Raw genomic sequence first — 23,102 nt, forward strand, 5'->3', positions numbered from 1 at the left:
TTTACCTGAAACAGTTTGAACTCTTGCAAACCAAATGTGAATCCAAATTTTTTTCTTGTAAAATAGTTATATGTACATTGCACTCATGAAAGTTAAATTAGAAAAGGTGAAAATACAAACTGTAAAATGTTTCATTTCCTGGTATTTTTAATTGTGATGGCTTAATGAATCTACAAGTCAAAAGTGATTTATAATTAAAACTTCTCTTGCATTTTAATATAAAATATAAAGTATTTATTTTTAAGCTAATTCACACAGTAAAGAACAATCCGTTTTTGTGCTTGACTTTCTGAATTCATACCAATATACTGTGTTGTTAAATACCAAATGCTATTACCACCCCATCAGAGACATTTGCTTTCAAATGAAAAGAATTATTTCAGCAAGTTGCAGCTGCAACTCAGTTCACTTTCTCAATATTTGTAGTATTTTATTTTCTTAGGTGTCCTTATCTTGCTCTTGCTATAATACTTTACCATTCAAGTCCCCCAGCCTTTTGAGTAGCTCCAAATAAAACATACTATTTATCCATAATGATCCAACACCAACATATCTCACAATGAGGGTTTTTTCCGTGTGTATTTATTTCCAGTTTTAGCAACTGAAAATTCTACAAATATGCAGACAAATAAGAGAAAAAATAAATACAAGACATCAAACGCTGTTGTGTTCCTGATTGCTCTTACTATGCAGTTATGTTGATGGTTAAAGAAGACAGGAATTTTTTGTTATACCACAGGTTTTCAAAGTATAGTTATGCCATTTGCAATCTGCAGTTGGTTAATGAAGCTAAATTTAATTAGCTCAACTTCCTTGCAGATCCCATGAAACACCACTATTTGATGTATTCTGTAAGATGACCAAGTCTCCTACAGCTGGCTAAGTGTCACAATGAAAAGGCATCTATACTTATTTCTGGGAACTGAAATGAGCTGTTTTAAGTGGAGCTTTTCTTCCATTTTCTGAGGCTGCACTGCTCTGACCTTCCCAAAATCAATCCTTTGCGGATTAACATGTAAAGCAGTGTCGAATTAATTTCAGAAAGCGAATATGAGATCAGCCTGGGATCATACAAAACATCTAACTCCTAAATACACTAATGCTCCTAGCCGCTCAATGAGAAGCTGTCAATAAAAAGAGGGAGGGGGTAGTTAGAAGGATTTGAAGCGTGGAGCAATCTATCAGGCTAGTTAGAGCTTTGCCTACTTCTGTGGCATGGCTAATGCATTCCTCTAGAAGTTAATCCTATTTCTAAAGACCCTCCCGTGAGGAGCACATAGGCCGTGCCGAATGAGAACTAAAATGCATTAAAATTCTCAACAACGTCACCAAAAGGCACACTAGTAGATTCTGAGAGTTGACAATAAGATGGTTCATTAAAAGTGCAAGGTCTTAAAGAACCGACTTTTGTTACGATATATCAGATAGAAAACATTCAACGCGTCTTTTCCGATGCACCTGCAAACAGCATCCTCTCTTAAAAACTGTTAAAAATTCAAATAAATAAAAATAAACTTGTATTAATGCTACCACTGTAAACAGAAATTGTCACAGCTTCCATGTCATTGCAAATCCACTACCAAAGAGGACAGTCAAGCCTCCTTTAAGTAAACATTTACATATAAAACATACTCAGCATCTGTTGGAGCAATACAGCACATGCAAATATATTTTGGTATGTTTGCCTGTTCTCCAAAAAACACATAGAAGTAAATTATTCAGTTACTACCTAAGAATGTAGTGCTTCTACTACACCAATATTTAGTTTTACATATGCCAATAACATTGCCAAATCCACGTTCATTCTGTACACCATGACAATTTTCAGAATTTTTAACTGAATATTGTACCTAAGTCAGCAATTTAAGCATCCATTGGCAATAAAGCCAGGAAACCTCTGAACAAGCTAAATATCATTTGGATACCCTCCGCTCTGCAGGCAGCAACATCAAAAGTCCGAAAGGTCAAAACCAGAATCCTTATTCATCAGTAAAGACAGAGAATAAAAGAAGATGGGGACCAAGAGAAAATGGATGTAGTTCATATTATGAGGCATGTTTTCTTAGTAATTATAAGAGGGTATTGGAACCATGTAGATGAATAGAGATAACGTTAATCTTTATGAAGAAAAATCACTCATTTCCAGACGAAGAGGATACCAAAAGGCAATACAAGCTTTTTTACTATTGCTGTCTTCAGGTTGAAGTATGTGATTGTGAGAACCAAAAAGCAAACCCTCTGCCTTCAGTGTACCTAGAATCTTTTGGTGTTTTCAGCATATAAAATACAACAGAAGCAGGTTAAGATATGTGCATTAGTGTCACCAAAACTGGATTAAGTAGGTATCTTGACAAAAAACACACTATGCAATAAACATTACAGAAAACTGCATTAAAACCATGTATTTTCTATTATTTTCTGCTCCTCAAAGTTTAGAAAGTGAAACACATGCCTATCACTCCTAATTAAAGACTAGATATCTCATAAAGCTTATCACTAATAGTGATCCATACTTCACAGAATATTTCTTGATTACCAGATCCCAGAATAAATCTTAGAGTAACAAAGGTCCCGTTTCATTTGTAACCTGATAAAATCTGATACAGGATAAATGAAGAAAAAACAATAGAGCCAAGTGTTATTTCCATAAACTCATTTGTGATCCTCTCATCATACATCTACACTGTCTAGCACAGTGACTAAAATGTGCTGTGATTTTGCTAGCACGAACGATCAACAGTTCAACTGCCCTCAATTCAGAAAAGGAATGGAATTCGGATTTTTAGGCCAAAAGACTGGCAAAAAGAATTTTACGACTGTTTGAGGTCGTACTTCACCTAGCTGATTTTAGTCAGCACTATTCATTAAAATGCCTTCCCGACATCTACGTGTAAACAAACTCAGAATATAAAATGCAAGACAAGCAAGCAATTCAGCAGCAAGCAATTCTCACTCCAAGCAGGGGGAAGGGATTTGTAGCACCACATTTTGCTAAGCCATCACACAACTAACTTTTGGTTGGGTCTGCTTTTGTGATATAATCCCGCAATCAGCACACAAGCACCATCTTGAAGATACTTTAAGAGAAGATGGAAAATCCAAACTAATATTTTCCGCTACTTCTGACTGCCACAAACTGGTATGAAAGATGAAAAAAATGCACTTTTTTCATCTCAACAAAAGTGATGTACAGTTAATCCTTCAAAAAGAGAACGGGAAGGCTAGTGAAAGATTGCAATGTTGACATTAAAATGTTTCACACTCTAAAATCAAAGGAAATGAACCAAACACATAGTTTCCACAATACAATGGACTGGCATAAGTTCGCCTAAGCTTAATGGGATAAACTCTCTGCTCACAGAAATACCTGAATCATGAGAAATAGCTACAAAAAAGGCCATTAAGAACAATCAAGTAAAAGGTGAAAACTAAAGTAAAAGTTAATTTTGTACTCAGTGTTGCAATTAAAAACTAACGACTGACTTTTCACTGAAAATCCTATTGCTAAATAGCTCTTCACACACACTTCTATCCAGAAAATAAGGTAATGGCTTTCTCATATTATTCAGAGCAACAGAACTTTAAAGTTATGAAAATGACACAATGCTGGTAACTTTTAACAATTCTATTACAGAACCGTAAAGACAATTTAGTGGGCAAGCTAAACAATGTACTGTAATTCCACTTCAACTCACCACTTTTTGTGCCATAGGAATTTTTGTGGCAACATTTATGTTCATGTATGTTTAGAAATACTTATGCAGAAACTCAACGTGTCTCAGTTTTCCAGAATTTCCAGATTCCATCCTTAATATTTGGTCAGAAGAATTCCAAGAACACACTATTGACCAAAAGTAGATGGAAGCAATAATAGTAACTAATTTGTACAGCACAGTGAACATGCATGGGTTTTACTTAAAATACTCCCAAAAAAGGAAGCCGATAAGAATTCAGCATTTCAAAACTTTTACATAAATTTATTTCCAGAAAAGATACAAAGCTGGAAACTAACACCTTATGAGATGTAAATATATTTGTGAAATAGTATTTTGAGAAAACCTACACAAATCTGCATAAAGGAAAGACATAATAAGTTTTCTTCAGCACTCAAGTTGCACAATACAACTCCTAGTACAAAATGAAGCTTAAGTAAGATCACAACTGCAGATTAGAAAGCTTTTATTCTCTGGTTTATAGTGAAGAGATAGAAAAAGGAACAGCAACTATGCCTTCTAATAAAATACTGTTTATTCTGAACTTGATTTTTTTTAAGGGAGTGACAAAGAAGTAGGAAGTAGAACAGTACTTAATTATTAATTAGATGGGGAGTTATATCATGCACTTGTGTTAGACAAGTCTGACATTACACCAAAACTACGCCATGTCCTTGGAAAGGCACCTCATGGGAAATGCCTTATTTTCCCATAAACTACAAGACACACACAACACATCAAAATGTTCCTGTAGTTATAGAGGAATGGTGTGCTTAGAAAAGCCAGTGATTTTGTACAAATGGACTGAAAATCAGATTTTGAAGGGAATGCTCCTGCTGTTGGGAACCTGACAGTGCTTCCAGTTGCTAAACTGACAATGTATTTTTATGTCCTAACTATTAAATTAGAGAGTAAAACTAAATTCCATTAGGAATGAAAAGGTTATGCTACTATTGTATAAGTAAAGGCTACACTGACCAATAATATATAGTGGGTCTAAAGGATACTGCCCACAATAATCCAGCATGGAAAATGTCATGTATAGACAGTAAGACCGATCTTTTATAGCAAATGTTTTTCAGGTAATGTTGTCGTCAAACAAAAAGTTATATACATAGATAAAGAAATCCAACATAATATCTTTTTTTCACATTTCTCAGATAAATTTAAGTCTATACTTAAAAAACTATGCAGGCGATAGTGGTATAATTTTCAAGACTCATCTTTTTGCACTGCCTGGCATTTTGCACTTACTTTCCCATACTAGAATATCAATTATTATCAGGTTACAAAGATAAGCCAGTTATAGGAAATAAACTACTACTATAACCATAAAGAGGAGGATCATCACATCCTAGAAAAGGTAAGCTATTGAACTGCATTTGGTAAAAGCATGCTCACAATTACAAAATATATCAGACAGAATCATATCAAGGTACTTTGTTTATGCCATGCCTAGCAGAAATGTTACTGATTTCTGTCACATTTTGTTAGCTGCATACCAAAGCCTGTTAACATGTAAACCTGAGAGCTCTTCAAAGGTCAGTATAACCAGTCCAGACTCTGAATACCTTTCTGTAGGGCTCTTCCATAACCAGCCCTAAAAATCTCCCAAAGGCAGGAACCTTGGTGCTTATCCCTCAGATGGCCATAAGTATAGCAATGGACTGCTTCCTCCCAAAGACACCCACACAGCTATGGTACTCTGATATTTAACAGAAAGACAGGTTCTATGCAAAACATCCAGCAATAAGCAGCTGTCAACACCCCCCCCTCCCAGTTTGTGCATCCACACTGTGTCAGAACAAGTTATCCTACTGCCTTTACTGTCCAAAACCTGCCCAGACAGTTAGTAGCCACCATGACTCCAACACAGCATAGGTGTGTTAGAACGCACATTAAGTGTATTCATGCACCTAAGTGTATGGATTTTATAAGATACCAAGCATTTGAGCCACTCACATGCCTAAAAAAATGCACACACTTCAGCATTTCGGTGTATGGGAACATTTACAAGTGTGTTTTTATTATAATATAGCCAAGTGAATTTCATAATCTTTCTGCTTAGTGTTATATAGCCAGGTGGATTTCATAATTCTTTCTGCTTAGTGTTCAGCTCAAATCTAATATCAATATACTAACATTGTCTAAATGCTCATTTTAAGGTCTACAGCAAACACAGCATGGAAGGACAGAACCTGCTTAGACTTTTACTCCAAGTCATTTCAAGAAAGACAGATGTTCAACAAGATCCAGAAAACGCTGTTTGATGGATTGAAAAGCATTTCTCTAAGTGGATTAAAAGACTACAAGAGTCAAGATGTTTCTATTTGTGCTCCACACAATTATGCTCTTTAAAGAGACTGTGTTAAAACTGTTACCATGGTGTCTATATTCTAAGGTTACATGTTGACAAGTATGTCATTAAAAAAACAGCAGACACTTCAGAGGGAATCTGCTCCTGATCACCAGTTAAGCCGTTTCAGAGAGATTGTTCTGACCGTGTGTTTAGCACATTCAATTCTTATCTACTTTAAAAAACAATCATAAAAGGCTTTTTTTCATGTGATACCATAAAACATACTAAAATGGTATCAGATTTTTACTGTTTGGCTGCACTGCTTTTTAATAATTGAGTACCAACAAACAGCTTTATCCAGCAAAATGTATCCAATTCATCAAGAGCCTGACACTTCCACTGACTGAAACTCATCCTTCAACTCCAGCTTACAACAGAGCGAAAACCTGTTTGGTTTAGCACCCAAGCCTGTAAAATTGCAAATTCTTCCAAGGGGATGACAATGCATCTACATCTGCAGAGGCTTCAGCAGCTAAAGCATGCTCTGCATGCACCTCACAGTCCTTCCATCAAAGCTGCACATGCAGACTCGTTGCTCTTTGTTACATGCTGAAGACTACAGTAGATTGAAGGATGAAACAGAGCTGGGCAAACCCTGTGGCCCATACAGCAGTGCATATGCCAAGAGAGGAGTCTACAAGCCAACCAGAGCCCAGTGAGGGCTTCCCCTTGACTGTGAAAGCCCAGAGTGTGCATACCTCAAGTTAGCATGCTGACAAAGGATGCTGTTTGTTTCCTCAACAGGCATATAATTCACCTGCTAAATTGTGAAAATATAAGAGAACTACCTTGCCTTTACTACGATGCTTGCTCTCTGTTAGCTAACTTAACATGGTTAAGTTTTTAGCAATAACTATACCGACTTTGATGTGTCTTTAGTGTTCACCTGTTAGAGATATTTTCTGTTTAACACATTAAAATTGGGTAAAGAAACAATTCATATTATTTTATTTAATTCTGTAAAAAACTGTGTTTCACTTAAGGGAATTAGTGCCTTAAGCAATAAACAGAAGTATGCAATAAATGGCATCTGTGGGATCTATTAACCTAAGTGCTTGACTCTGCATCTAAATAATCCCCTTTTAGAGTTTCAGATTTAAAAGTTTATATACAAATGATAGCTAAGAAAGTTTTGTTTTTTTTTTTTTAAAAAAGATTAACATGGACTGTGGATCTAATAGCATGTGCTGCTGCTGAGGATTTAGTGGTGATGCTGGTCTAACTTTTGATTGCCTGAATGTTCCTTTTCCCACTTGCAGAAAAATTACCAGTAGTATGAGCATAGTGTCACCAGGTTAATTGCCAGATAAAGCAGAAACTTGTTTGAAGCTCCTGCACAATCTGTTTCTAGCTTATGTGGGCAAGGCAGCTTGAAGGCCTTTCTAGCTTACCCTCTCTCTCTTTTTCCGTGTCGCTACCATATGTTTCACTGTGCTGAGGATTTGCTGCCTGCCTGCTTGATCCAGCAGGTCAGGCTGCTCTAAGCTGAACGGATGTTCCCATCTTTCTCCCACCTCCTTTCAGCATCATTCTGGAATAGAAAAAACAGCCCAAAGAAGATCAGCCAATAATAAATCATGAAGTTCAGGTTTGGTAGACCTTTAGCTTGGGGGAGACACAGGTGAAGAACTGGGAAAACAGCACACTGAGGTCTTTCCTCCCTGTTATTTGCAATCCACTCTCCAAACAGACCAAGAAACTGGTGCCTCTAGTCAACTGTGCATAAAACCAGTAACCTTGTATTGGACACTGACTGTAAGAGGTCCCATAAGTCACATTAAGCCTGCTGTTTACCCTCTATGTCAGTGCTGTTTCTCACCCACTGTCCCAGTTAAGTAAGAGCAAGACGGTGCACAAGTAGGTATATAAAATCTACCATTATTTTGTCCTGTATCACATAGTAGCAATTTACATTAGAACACTACAGAATTGCAGCAATGGCTTACAGTAGTGAGGACAATACCAGTCTCCTTGATTAAAACAAGAATAAATTCCCAATCCTAAACATTAAATATTTTATTACCTTTCCCACATCTTGCATATCTCTCCATATAAAATGTAATACATGACATTCTAATATACATCTGATAACTATTATGCCAACCATTAATTCTTTATCTAAGAGCAACAACTTCAACTACATGCAGAAAATGAATAGTTTGCTTTTTGTCCTTTTTTTCCCATAAATGCCTTAATGGATAAGAAAGTACTTTTCTGCACTCCCCAAAAAATCAAATGAGCAGGGATTATACCAACAAACATCAATGTTAATTCAAAAATGGATTAACAATTAAAGATTTGAAGTACATTAGCATTGATCTCCAGCATTAAATCATTTTGATCAATAAGCTAATCTGTAAATTTCATTAATTGAGTAAATCCTGTTTACTAAAGTATTCTATAAGCATAATTTACAAATACAAGAAGATGAAAATCCTGTGCCTAATAAAAAAAAATAAATTCAAAACTATCATATCTGTGTTTAGACAGCAATGGAAAAACAAGACTTCATCATTCAAGAATGTATTCCTGCAGAGATACCAAAACCTCACTGGCACAGTGCTGACAACATACAAATCAAAAAACACCCTCTCGATACTACAGAAGTGGGACTGACACACAGTGGGCTTGGGCAGTGAAATAAATACATAAGACGGCAATAACCTCTTCTGGTGTCTTTTTCTAAGAGCTTGCTCATATACAAAGTTGTATGCTTTACAACTATACTGCTAGACAGGAAAGAGAAATAAGAAAAATTGGTGGAAATATATCCTCATATCTATATATTTTTATAGGAATTATATCAATACAATTACATTGATTAAAAAAATAGAAATCATACCTCTGACTGACAGGTTTAAATAGCACAAAACTGTTTAGACCAAAGTTAGTATTGAACGTGAGACTGTAAACTGAGTAGGTAAGTGCTGCTAACTGACAATAACTGAAGCATGAAAATGACAGATAGTGATTTATGGTATTTAACTTAAAAAAGAAAAAAAGGAGATGTAATTAACAATAAAGTGGGGTTTTTTTCTAGTTATAGGTAACAACATTTTACTGAGAAGTTAAAAGGCATACAAACTTCTATTTTCATCTGCAATTTTTATCTAAGTTTTGTGATGAGCCAAGTTGAAATGGTTGCACTTCAAAACTTACGAAATAATAGCCTTAGTGAGGACAGAAAAAATGATGGGCACTAATTGGTATGAAAAGTTATGACAACTCAATGTATTTCACACAGAAATAAATGCGGAATTCTTTCCAATTCTTTTGTTCTCCTCTTAACCCCAGCTAGGAGAAAACAATACTTGATGTTTTTATGCAGTCATTGCTATAAACCTCTAAATAGTGGAACTGACCAGCCTTGAGATACAACAGATCCTGCACTATCAAAATCTAGAAAAAGACCGTCATGACATCTGAGATCCCAATACACACTGAAAAACATGAATAGACAGAAAAAAGATCCTTTATCATTCACTTCATGAAAAGAAACCAGTTACAACATCAAAACTTATCACAAACTGACATAAATAAATTCAATATTTAGAATGCTAAATATTTGTTCATCCAGCTTTAACTCAATTTGTAGGCCCTCTAGAAGACAGCTGAAGTCTCTAAAAATGAGGCCTATTTCAGCAGCTGCCTGCAGCAAGGGAAGTCACTCGTCAGCTCCCTCTGTAACAGCCCAGCAGGTTTTGCTGTAGTTCAGCCCCAGCGGAATGAACCTCTGAACTGCATCAGTCCATCTGGTAACCCTGCACTTCCCTCAGACCCGCGTGGTCTCTCTGCCGTTGTAGGTAACGCTGGCTACACGTAAACAGCACGTAGCGCAACACAGTACGAGCAGATCTGCGGAGCAGAACAGCTGGTGGTGAGGATGCAACGTCTGCACTGTAGAAGAGTTGGGGGTTGGATTCTGCAGGAACTCCAGCCTGCTTCCAGGGACTGCATGCCAATGACTGGTAGAAATGTACCAGGTGCGCTTCTGGCGCACAACTTCTGGTTACATTTCACCTGAGAGGAATCCAGTTCACACTGTGAGAACACTGGAACGTTAACCAAAGTGCAGTAAGAGAGGATAATTGCATTTCTTTCAGAAGTTCATTCCTGACCTGAACAGGTAACACAGATGCAGTCCCTGCCTTCCCAGGGCACGGCTATTTCAAATCAAGACTCTGCTTGCTCACAATATGAGCAAGTGGAGGCAAACAAGATTTTATACAGAATTCTTCTGACTAGTTCAGAGTTTTTAGCTGTATGCACCACAGTTTACAGTATTTCCCCAAATAACCTGTCATCAACAAGAGGTTAAATGTTAAAAAGTTCAGGTGTCATTAAAAATGTGGAAACAACTGTATCTTGCTTTAGTCCCTTAGAGAATATAATTTTCACATTATGATTTGTAGAACTGCTATATTATTATAACAACCACCCATAATAGAGCAGTGCATTTACTGAATTTGCTTAGATGCATTTTTTTAAACAATTAACCAAAATTTGGGATAATTTTTAAAGACATATAAAAAAGCCTCACAGTTGGCACATTCAATTTGAAATGGAATTCAAGTAAATGAGTTTTAGTTTTCTCAAAGATTTGTAACAGAAACTGGAACTGAATCTTACCTTAGGCTAATGGGTGCTGCTAGAACTTTCTGAAACAATCTTCCCAAATCTCTGACAGAATATGAAATACTTTAAAGTCCCATTTTTCCTCCCAGCAAAATTAGAACACATGAGAATAACTAAGAATTAGTGAGATCAACAGAGGTCAAAACTAAAGAAACGAATGGTAATTTTTACACATTGAAAGAGCTGTTTTCTCACAGAAGTGTAATTTTAGAGAAATTTGCAAGTCAACTGCAATCATGAACATTTTGTCAAACTATATAATGAATGCTACTGTTTTCCATACAGCCCACATGAAACCATGAAATTCTATACATTCAGTCAGACTTTCCACTCTGTACACACAAATTTGCTGGTTATTCCCTCTATAGGGAATATCTCCTAAAAACCAAAAAGCTATCTTTAGCCACAATACAAATACACTGCTTATTGATATACTTCACCATCCCCCTTTCTGATACTTTTGAAAATAGTATCTCACCTTGTATGTTTGACTTTGGAGGAAAAGAAAGTTCAAGTTATTAGTTTATGCCACCTGATTTGATGTATTTGTAAATCTATAAAGGAAAGTTGACTGCAATGGGACTTGAGCCCACCTTAATCTCAAAAAGCTTTTTTAATGTTTGTGAAGAATAAATACATGTTTTCTCCATGTAGCTTATGTTTTTCCTTATGCAGCCTGTTGTAAATGTAAATGCATTGGTACATTGATGCCTACATCAGGATGTACTACAGTGTTACCAACACCTCTGACTTTACAAGCAGCCTTGCAATATTTTTTAAACTTCAATACCTCAGAATAACATTATCAGACAAGTAAGAACAGGAATAACTTTAAAGCTGTCCTAACCTTATTCTGGTTTTTTGTTTGGTTTTTGGGTTTGGGTTGTTGGGTTTTTTTGGCTGTTCCTTATTGTCAAAATTCCTAAGTGGAGTCAAGAATTATACCAGTATAGTTCCAGATTGGTTATGTGGGTAACTTTTTGCTTTTGAGAAGCACAAGGAAAGAACTGAACCATGACTATCAGACCTTCCCAGGAACTGCAGCAACATCACACATTACCTAAGCAAGTGCTGAAATGACAAAGAGGAAAGGTTGCAAAACATAAAGGGAGAAATGGGAAACGGGCATTATCCCAAGATGAAGTGGTTTAATAGTATCTACATCACTGACGTAGCTCACCTCAGAAAGTGCAGAATAGTTAGCACAGTACAATGCACACTCAAAAGCTACAGTTGGAATGGATTTAGCACTTGTTAATTATAGGCTGAACACTACCATTACTTTAAGATAAATAGACAGGACAAGTGATTAAATTATAAAATTTTAAAACATGATTGTGGTGGCTGCACAATACCTGTATCTGAATATATGTCTCTGTTGTTCATTAGATGAAAATTTGACACATAAGGGAAGGGCAACGTGGTTGAAATGCCCAGCTCCCCAGTGGCATCCACTCTTCTACTTCCTACCCACTCCTACAGGGAGCTGACTATTGAGACTTGGTACTGGAAATATATATTGTAAATAACACCACTACTATAAAGGAAACTTATACACAGTCTTGTCTAAAAAAAATTATAAAAAAGGTATCAGATGTCCTACACTGTTTCAAATTTAGCAGGTTCCTGTTTCTGTGATTTTTCTGGCAAAACCTCGATTTTTTAACATTGAAAACAGTTCTATACTTTTTACACACTAAATAATTTTAGTACTCTCAAACCTCCATCCAATATTTTTTCCTTAAAATAAGAAATGTGTTACATGCATCTTCAGTGTCCACAGAAACTAGAGGTGGGGGAAAAAAAAAATGGCCACGGCGAAATCTTCAGTGACATACATGATGGTCACAGAACATGTTCTCACTGTTTCTCCAGGCTATACAGTGAGATTTCTGAGAGCATAAATCATTTCAGATGACTTATCTATAATCTAAAAAATAAAGCTTAGATACAAAAAAATCTGATTCTCATACATCTTTAATGGACGAGAAGTTGAATGGATAAGAATTTGATCCAAAGGATATCTACAGGATTTTATATATTTGTTCACATAAAGAAAAATACGTGCAATTTTTTAATTACAATCTGGTATACATATGGAGTGTGATCACTTATTGATAGTGTCTATCAAATGAGTTCAATAATCACAGATCCTATATTACATTAAGAAAGAAAAGAGGAATTACTCAAAGAATGTATTCCTTTGATATTAGCACAGCACACACTTCCATTTATTGATAGTATTCATGCAAACTAAACAAGGAAATATTTGATAAATCTTAGTGGAATTCTAAAGAATATTTCTGTGTGCTGTTTATTACAAAACGACATTTAGAATTAGTTCCATTACAAAGTCACAGGTGCCAAAAGCACTCAAATGAATGCAAAATGTCAACTGCAAAACAGCTTCCCAATGATTCCTATGAATAAGTCTGCATTTACTGAGGATTCAGCCTCCTACACCCCCTGGGCACAGCCATACATCTTTCCCCTTTAAAGACTACATCTAAAAGCTTAGAAGCACTATGTAAACACCACACTGAATTCAAACTTGGCAAAAAATCTTTGGGGTTTTCACAATATAAATCTTTCCAGTCTTATTCTAGGTATAAGAATGTTTTTACTTGACAATTTTAATTAAATTTAGATTAGCCTACTTCAAAACAGAAGGCTGGCAAAACCAAGCAAGTAAAAAAGTAAGGCTTTTTCTAAAGAAACAATGAAAAAAATGTTTTAAAAACTGAACTGCATATATCATTTACCTACAGAGTACTAACTTTACTGCTTATTTTGAAAAGATACTTTAATAAGGAAGGAGAGACATTGGAAATTACTTGCAGTAGTTAATATGCAACTCCTTCATTTCATAACTCTAAGCATCAATGAAAGGATCTTCACCACATTAAAAAAAAAGAAGTGGTTTGCAAAAGTGTCCCTGTGCATCAGCTGTTTTTTTAACTATGTTCTCTATTTCTACATTTGCCTATATAAACAATGAACAAATGTCTCTCTTGCGATAAGTCAAATATGTTTCTTTTTTGGCATCTTGAGAGAAAACCTGTTTCATTACTATCCGCATGATTTCAGGCCCACATAAAGAATAGGAAATAAGCTGGTTTACATTTTGTCCTTGGAAGGAAAACAGGACTTGAGAGATTACTCAAGTTCTTTTAAAAGAAAGTAATAGTACATCTGCACAGTCATTACAGAAACTGAACTTAGAAAATTTTCTTGTGGAAAATGAGCTTTTGTGATCAACACACTGGAATGTTCTTGAGATTGGTGCTACTAGCAGAAAACAATAATACATTCTTGCACTCTCTTCCTAATTTGTTACACAATCAAAAAATACAGGAAAGGAAAGATGTATAAAGTTTCTTTAATTATTTTTTTTCAATGCAGAAACCCGTAACACAAACTGAAATATAAAGGACTATCACTAATGGCAGCCCTGGATATTTCCTTGGTTGGAAAAGGCAACAGACCCCTGACTCCTTCTACGTCTGGCAGAAACCACCACGTATTGTGGGACTGTGAGCCCAAATCTTTCACTAACTGTATCTGTCTAAAAAGCTCTGCTCTCCTAACCTTGCTTCCCCTTATAACCGTAGAAAATCATGGTCACAATAATACTTCTTAGTAATATAGCTTCCATATGAATAAGACTAGTGCCTTGGTAAGCTTGATATCATTGATCTAAGCATTGATTTAACATAGAGGTAAGCTTGCAAAAGATGCTTGGACACATTTCTGTAATAACGTAATCCTTCACCTCAAGTTATATTCCACAGTTCAACTGTAGCACCATCAGGGGATGTGACACTTCATAAGAATCCCCTTTCCCAAAATTCCTCCCGCCCTTACTCTCAGGAAGGGAGAGTTTACAATGCTTTTACAGCCTGTATCTATGGCACTATCCAACTGATGTAGCTAAAATCCAGGCTATTCAGACAAACTCCAACTGATGCATAACACAGTCTTCACTTCACAGGCTTGAAAAGACATGGGGGATGCTGTAGAAAGCTCCTGTACTTTGTACAGGCTAGCAGCTGCTTTGGGAGCTAGCAGAACACTTCCAAAAAGATTCTTCTCTTTGTAAAAGGAGCTATTCCTCTGTCAGTGACTTATCTCCAATGAGGTCCACATGGAAACAACCGGAGTGGAAACTTTATTGGCAGCTGTGCACAGCTCTCCCCCAGTTGCATTTTCCATATTACATTTTATAAAGTAGGAGTTAAAGAGTAACTTTCAAATTGTAGTTTATTTAAAAAAATGAAGCCGTGAGAGCTATGAAGGCTGGCAACCAACACAAGGCTAAAGCTGAACCTTTACCCTTGCAGACTGTCATAACAATTTCTTTGAAAGGAGTGCTACATAAACTGAACAAGCAGACAGGTTTTTGTGTTCTCACATAAATGGAAACTATGTCATATAAAAGAACTTTAATGGGCAAATGACACTGGCTTTTTTTGCAGCAGAGTTAAAGATTTTCTTCCTTTCATTTTTCCTTTTTTTTCCAGTTGAAACACACATTCTATCATGCATAAGAGCAGCACAAATGGACAAATGCTATCTAAAGTTTCAGCTGCACACAGTATTTCATATTCTGTTTTTTCACCTTCCACTGCATTTTGTCTAGTGTTAGTGGATGTATTGGTACTGTAATGCATTTTTAAAGACTTCACAGGGAAAAACTATTACATTACTCTGCATTTGGTGGAAAAACTTTACTCTTTACAAAAGAAATGTAGAATTTATTAAAACAAAAGTGCCAATAAGATTTTACTTTAATACCTGAGGGAGAAATACGATCATCTGCACCAATAAGAAAAAGATGCATGCACTAGGTGCTCTACTAATTACAACTGCTTTGGTGGGCAATATCATTGGTGAAACAGATGTTAGGGACCTATTAACAAAAGTTTTTCAAACATCTGCTTACAATTTTAAGGCAATTGTAAATACAGCACAGAAGGTCAATTGGGCTCATTAAGGTCTATGTGCAAATCTACTGCTGCAGGTTTCTTTTTAGCTAATACTGACTTTTTTTAACAGAGGAAATAGAGTTTAATAGCAACTTGTGTCAATTTTGATTGTGATTTCATACAACAACAAACAACAATCGCATGCCCTATGCTTCACCAAATAACCCATTTTCCTTCCTCTTTTTCCTCTCTACCTACAGCACACTGCCATGGTTCTATGAGGTGGAACACAAGGTAAAGGAAAGGTTATAAATTGGGCAATTATACAGAAATGATTGATTTTACTTTTAAACACCAATTATGAATCTTGTTAGGAAATATTCATTTGTTGGACCAGAGACAAATGAGTTTTGATTACAATGCAAGGTTACAATATGCAAATTATCCTTAACTAACTGGAGTCAGTAGCCTGCTTAAGTGTCAGAACAAGGACACTGATGTTCAGTAGGTCTAAAACATGCCATTGATTGGAAATACCCTTCATCAGTCTTCCTTGAACTAAAACAAGCCAGTAACAGTGGTTTTGGATGAACTGCTCAAGATGCAATCCCCTGGAGCTACAATGTTTCCATTGCAGTTGTTAATTAGCACTCCAAAATTCTGGAACACTAACTTGCACAGGAGTTTCCAAGATTGGTTCTTGGAGAAGACATCCAGTGAACTTGCTACCTGGAGTTACAGCTTGAACTAACCACATGACTGCACTAAACTAGACCTATAATAGTCGGATTTCTGTGAAAAGGGCCCAATTGTGAGTAGCAACCGGCAGCTGAAAGGCTTCCTGAACCAACTCAGCTACATTCCCAAGAACCTGTTTTCCACCTGGAACTATGTGCATTATACACGGGAAAAACTTTTTGTAATAAACAAACCTCAAAGATTTGAACATAGAGAAGACATTTGTGGAAAGGAGGAAAAATGCTGTAATGTAGAGGTCAGTCACTATTAAAATCACAGTCTGTATCCTTATAATATTGTTCATAAATTTGATGGCAAGTGCTGATCTATTAAAACCCAAACTTAATTATTTTGTAACATTTTATAAGCAATTTAAAATTACAATTCTATTACTACCTGTCATAATTCACTACAGGAAAATTAATGATTCTACAGTAAAATTGCATTTGAAAGCTTCTGAATTTCATGGCTTGCACCACACATGAAGAATATTCTACTTTAAGTACTTTGCTGAACATTTTACACCAAACCCCACCAAACACTAAACAGCACCTTCAACGATCAGTAGTAGTACACAGTTGAAATAATTAAAAATAAAGTAAGTATAATATAGATGAAAGTGTAAAATTTGTAAAAGTTCTTTATATCTGCAACCTTGAAGCTGTGCTCATATAGATCTGAAAAAGTAATATGAGCCCTTCTTGTCTAAACAACAGCTAAATCTGAAAGCAAACATTAGACCTATCAGAAAACATTCCCATCAATAAAGACTTGTCTTTACACAGCTTGGCCCAATATTGCCTGCTTTAAAAACTTATCACCCTATCCATCTTCTCTGTGACTTACTAGAAAGGATATTTTGAATGTCTTACAAAATTTTTGCCAAGCCATTTTCCCTTCGGCTAGCATTTAGAAGAGTCTAAATGGACTGTGGATTTCTTTATTTCTTGTAAGGAAGTGAGTAGCTTAATTTTGTAGGGCTGAGGAGTCTGGAGATCACCACTGATAATCTGTAAACTAAGCTTTTTGATTCCTCTGTTTTTTACCTTCAAGTTAAACTTATGTGAGCTGAATGTAATTAATTATATACTTGATACTGAGTAAGTAATAGAATTAACATTATCCTTTGTTTCTAAAAATTCACAACCCCACTGTGGCAATTCAAGGGACTTCAGGTACATTTCATACCAGAAAGGGAAAAGCCTAGTGACATGAATTACACCATCTCCAACCTTCCCTTCAGAATTCAGACCATTTGAAAAAAAAAAAGCTAACCTGCTTTTAATTGTAGTGATCAGGATATTTTTCTTGCCTGGGGAAGTGAGGGAGGAGAGAGAAGAGAGGGGAAGGAATAACATTTCCTAATAAGAACACAACTAGGGGCACCTATACATAAAGACTTAGGAAAAGAGCTATCATTACCATTTCCACCAGTTTTTAAATTCCTCATTTCAATACTGATCAAACTTCACCTATGCAACTTAAAACATGATGCCAAAGAAGCTAAAATCCTCACATTTTACTAGAAGTTAAACGAAAAATGTGCCCCTTCATTATACCACTTTATTCAATGGATATTACTCAGAACCACTTAATTAAAAAATGCCAAACATATACTTCCAAATCAAATCCCAGAAATCCCAAAGAAACTGGGTGTGGGAAATGCAAGGATCTAACCAGCAAAAAAACCAGCATAAAGGTAACACTGATGATGAAAGGATTTGCTTTAGCTGAGGAGGACATAAAAGATGAAGTTCTTCAAAGACCATTAAGTATTCACCAGCTCACTGCAAATTACACTAAACGCTTAGTAAAGAAACATTTGGCAGATGTCAGCAATATGTAAGCCAAACATGTTCCTTACATTGAAGGATAATGTAACTACAGAGAGGGTTTGTTTTGGAACGATTTCTATAGCACAAAAATAATCTGGCCTCGTCTCCTGGCAAGGCTGGATTTACCAAGGAAGAAACAAGAGAGAACCATGACTACTTATGTGACAAATCCACATTTCTGCTGTTTATATATTTAATATCACTCCTGAAATAAGATATTACACACAAATTTGGACAATAACATTTAGTTTTAAAAAAGACTGCAAATGATCTTTGAACACTCAAATATTTTTGTAACCTCTTGTTTTAACAAGTGTAGTATATACATTACTGCATACACACAACTACTTTCTAAAGTTAAAGTCTTCCATATTTTGGATTTTGCTATTTCACTATTATCTGTTGCAGGTTTGGAACTACATACCTAAGTGTGATTTACAAAGTTAAAACAGAATCTAAACCCAGTGAAATCTGTGGGATTTCTTCTCCTCTCAATCTCCAAGTAGAAACAAGTTTTTGCAGAAGCGCACAGGTTCATCCCCACAGTTATTAGAAAGGCCAACTTGAACATTAAATGTTAAAATTAATATACTGTTAGGTTCTACTTAGGAAAACTATGTTTAAAGACAAGACAGAAAGGAAGGCATCTGTTTATAATTAGGAAAGATATCCTTGGCATAACTGATCAGGCTGTCAGTAAGTATCACTGCTAGGTAAAGCTTTTAGACTTCTTTTGCAGCATGTGAATTTCCTAGAATCAAGTCACGTCCTTACGGCTGATGCAGTCAGTACTCCAAGACTTTATGTGCACAGAAAGCTAAAAGCGGCAATTGAGATTCATGTGCGATTCCCAAACTTGCTTTCACTAGTGATCTCAAGTATGTGTAAATAGTAAGAAGTACAATAGTGTTGTATGTGCTGGTTTGAAACTAGTTCAGAGAATCTACACAAGCTTCACATCCAGACTGCCTTCACTGTACACTTACCTTACGGCAGATAAAGCACTCCCTCATGTTGGCATTTTGACTAGGAAAGACAGCAAGAATCTCTTTATCCGCTCTTCTCTTGTTGTTATACGTGGGTTTGAAATCTCTAGTTCTTTCCTCGCCACCTTCTCTAATGTCAGCAGAGCATCATTTGCACCAACACACATTTAATATGAACTAAATCAACAGATTTTAAAATAGAGGGTCCACCATAAAGGAGTAATACAGATTTGCCCTGTTTCGAATTTTTGAAATAAAGTGACTCAATTTTAAAATTGCCAAGTTATCTGCTACTGTCACCTACACAGCTACCAAGTTTCATGCAGCTTATTGAGACATTTAATGAAAATGCTATTGACTTTTACCATCATAATACTGTTATCATTTTAAAATAGCAAGGATCTAATCCCAGTAAAAGAAAACATCTTGATAGCTCCGGTACTCTGCTTATTACATAGTTGCAAGAGTGGCAGCTTCTTGAATAAAATTTCACAACTACAAGTTATCTGGGATTAAAGCAAATAAGGCAAATTTCTATTGTCATACACAATCCTTTGCACCAACTCACAAACATGAGATGCAAATGACAGCTAGAACTATGGTGCTTGAACAGTAACACACATTTGTGAATGCCAGAGAAAAGGGAAAAATAATCAGGCTTTCCCTCACATACGCAACACATACAGTCCCTCATTTCCCTGGCCCCTACAGAGCACACAGTCCTTCACTCTCACCTCAGTTAGATGTCTGTTCAAGTTCTAGTTCAAGCTTCCCAAACAGACTCATCTGGTAACAGGATGACTGAGTTCTCATCAGCTGAAAATTTCACTCTTGCTGAGGCTGACTAAAATCAGGCAGGTGAGTTTCTGTTGCTTATCAGCTGGACTCCCAGCCAGGAATACAGACACTTTGAGAAGCTCACGCAAGGACTAGCTGTTCCAACAACCGAATTGAAATTACAGCCCACAAGTCTCCATCGGGAAAGAATCAGCAAGTGGACACAACATCTTCCAAACAGAAGACAACCTTCTCCTGAGAAATGCTCTTAAGATCATGAAAACAGAGTTTTAACCATTTACACCAGTCTGAATTGGGACTGCAGCTAGCTGTTCATTATGGCTCTTGAAATGGCTGATCTGCTACCACCTTAGGGCAGCTGAATTTCTCAGAATTAGCTCTTCTCATACATAACTTCATCAATGTCAATTCTATTTATGTACCCACAAAAAAGGCATGCTGGTTGCATCTGACAGTTAAAAGACTTTTCTGTTCAGTTAGCCACATTTTGCCAGAGAACTAGACAGGTGGTTTCTTTGGCAATCTGCTATTTTTCACTGGGCAGAACTTCAAAATGGTGGCCCTCATCTGTGACATTCATTCCCAAAAAGGACATGTAGCGTTCATGTCACAGTAAATGAGCAACAGCTATCACACATCAACCTTTAAATTATCTATCAGGAGTAGCCGTGCCCAAAAAGGAAATATTGCATCCCTAGCAAAACAAACCAATGAACCACCCACATGCTCCAGCACTTACCCGACGCAGTGCAAATGAAATAGTGGGCTACAGTCATCCAGTCACCTAACCACAGTAAGGAAATATTGTTTCCTCTGAGGAATTCTTTCCCAAGGTCTCTGTTTAAGCACTTCATACTTCCATAATTCTGTCAGAAGTACTTGGCAGAAGCTGTAATACAAACATAATGAATGGCAACCCTTACCAGATTACAAACTACAGTCTCTGAAACTTGGGCCTCCAGAGACATCTATTTTATATAGCAGTTTTGTATGTGTAGATATGTATCCAAGTGGAGCTGGAAGCTACACTTGCCAGAAGTACAGTAGCCGCTGACTATATTCCTAATTCTAGGCATCACTGCTATTTGAGCACATTTCAGGGGATATTGCAACAAGATATAAAAATTTCAGGCAGCATTTCACAATGCCCAGAGAGTTCCCTGGACCTGTTACCTTTTCCTTCAGCAGTAAGTTCAAGGTGTTGTCCCACTTGACTTGATGCATGAGGGATTTTCGGGATAATTTACGAACAGAATTTTAAAGCTGATGAAACTAGAACTATATGTTCTACATTTAGAATGATACTTGGAATGACCAAAGACACATATAAGATACTTGGAGAAAGCTTCATTTATTGCTTGCAAAACCGTGCAGAAGGACTGCAGAAATCACTCCAGCAGTGAGCAGTGGCAGTTTTCTGTGACACCACTGTGGAATTGAATTAGAACCTGTTACCAGAAAACCCACTTCAATTAGGTGGGGCGTGGGTCAAAGGGTACAATTTGTATTCCTAGCTGAGCTTCCAAGGCTTTCTTCTTGCTCATGCTTCTGTTGTGCCTGACACAAATATTTCATTTATATCAACAGTACTGTTATCCTTTTGTTGTCACTAAAGTGCAACTAATCAGAAATCTCCTACATTACAAATCAAAAATCACCTGTTTTACATCCTCTCAGTGCTATTTTGTACAATCCACAGCACTGTGGGTCTAGAAAGTACGTATCATACTGCATTCTATTAAGGAAAACTCATACAATGTATTTTTCACCATGCTCTGCAGACCTCTTCCCTTCACATTCACATAAACTTTTGGTTTCCATAGGGACCACATCTGTTACTTATGGCATTCCTATTCAACACTTGCAGCATAACAACATAAACACAATATAGAAATATGCTTGCTAACCATTACACTCAAATGTAAAAGGATGTACCTTTGGTTTTCTACCTTTTCATCTCTGTGATAAGATACTATGCAAGAAATTACTTTTTTTCGCCCAAAACATTTATACTTGGGCTTATTTTGCAACTTCAATTCAACATCCTGTAACAGACATACAGCTATAAAATCTCCCATAAAGAAGGCAACTTGTCTGATATCACTTAGAATCTGAGAAGCAAATTTCATTTTAGTAATTTTTAAGCTAATTTTGAAAATGAAACCTAACAATTCAAATCCTCTTAAGTGCTGAAATAACATGTTATTTTAGCAATCCTCTGAGTTATGTTCTGTCAACACAACAAGAAAGAGCTCCCACAAAAATTTTTCAATTTTAGCCTATCACGAACCTCATGAACCAAAGATGCATGGAGTTATAAGAACTAAAGGATGAGGAGCAACTTACTTTTTATTTTTCTTAAAATATGTTACAATCCAACTGTATTGGAAAGTTGTAATTTGTCCCTGAAAACACACAGCCTAATAGTCACATGTTAAAAAAGGGCTGGGGAAGACCCTTGAAAAGCATTCTAGCTAGTTTACAAAACAGAACTAATCCTGCTCAAATCCCAAGCAGAAAGAAAACAGAGTAAAATTTTTTTATCAACTTATTCATATAAACATAGGAAAGGGATGCCTTAAAACATCACAAATCACTTCCTAAGATTAAATTCTGTTGTACAAAAGACTAGAAGTAGATACTTAACTCCTTTCAGAAGTCTTCACATCCTTATGCTATTAAAGTTCACAACTGCAAATATAAGAAGTAGATACTTAACTCCTTTCAGAAGTCTTCACATCCTTATGCTATTAAAGTTCACAACTGCAAATATATTTCATATACTCAAGTGATCGTGAGTAGATTCTAAACCAAAACTCTTCTACCAGGTGTATTTGTTAAAAAGGTAATATCTACAAAATGAAAATAAATATATTTAGAGAGCTAGTGCTTTTTGTTCTGGAAGCAAAATCATAAAGCACATGGAAGAGAAAGAAGAAATTACTGAAGAACACCCAAGCAGGACTGTTAAATTCCCACATTAGGGAAGGTCAAATTATACATACTTTCAGTTAGAGCCTGTAGCCTCGACTTCTACATGTAGAGCCTGCTGAAAACAGTTGTAGATTTAAAGAAAAGAATGAAGTTGGAAAATGGCACAACTATGACATGTA

At 36.2% G+C, this 23,102-nt stretch overlaps 1 protein-coding gene across 5 annotated transcripts in view; it reads right to left on the bottom strand.

The window, feature by feature from the left end:
* HLCS (holocarboxylase synthetase) overlaps positions 1-23,102 on the bottom strand; it is a 124,099-nt gene that overhangs the window by 39,559 nt on the left and 61,438 nt on the right. The window contains exon 9 of one of the 5 annotated variants that reach the window (XM_080376256.1): positions 22,709-23,035. The exons of the other annotated variants lie outside the window; for them this stretch is intronic. Within the exon in view, the coding sequence (XP_080232382.1) occupies positions 23,023-23,035 (13 nt within the window). The 3' untranslated portion in view covers positions 22,709-23,022. Of the gene's footprint in view, positions 1-22,708; positions 23,036-23,102 lie in introns of those variants that run through there. 5 annotated transcript variants of the gene reach the window in all.

This window comes from Falco punctatus, assembly GCF_963210335.1.
Source record: "Falco punctatus genome assembly, chromosome: 2".
Classification (NCBI taxonomy): Eukaryota; Metazoa; Chordata; class Aves; order Falconiformes; family Falconidae; genus Falco; species Falco punctatus.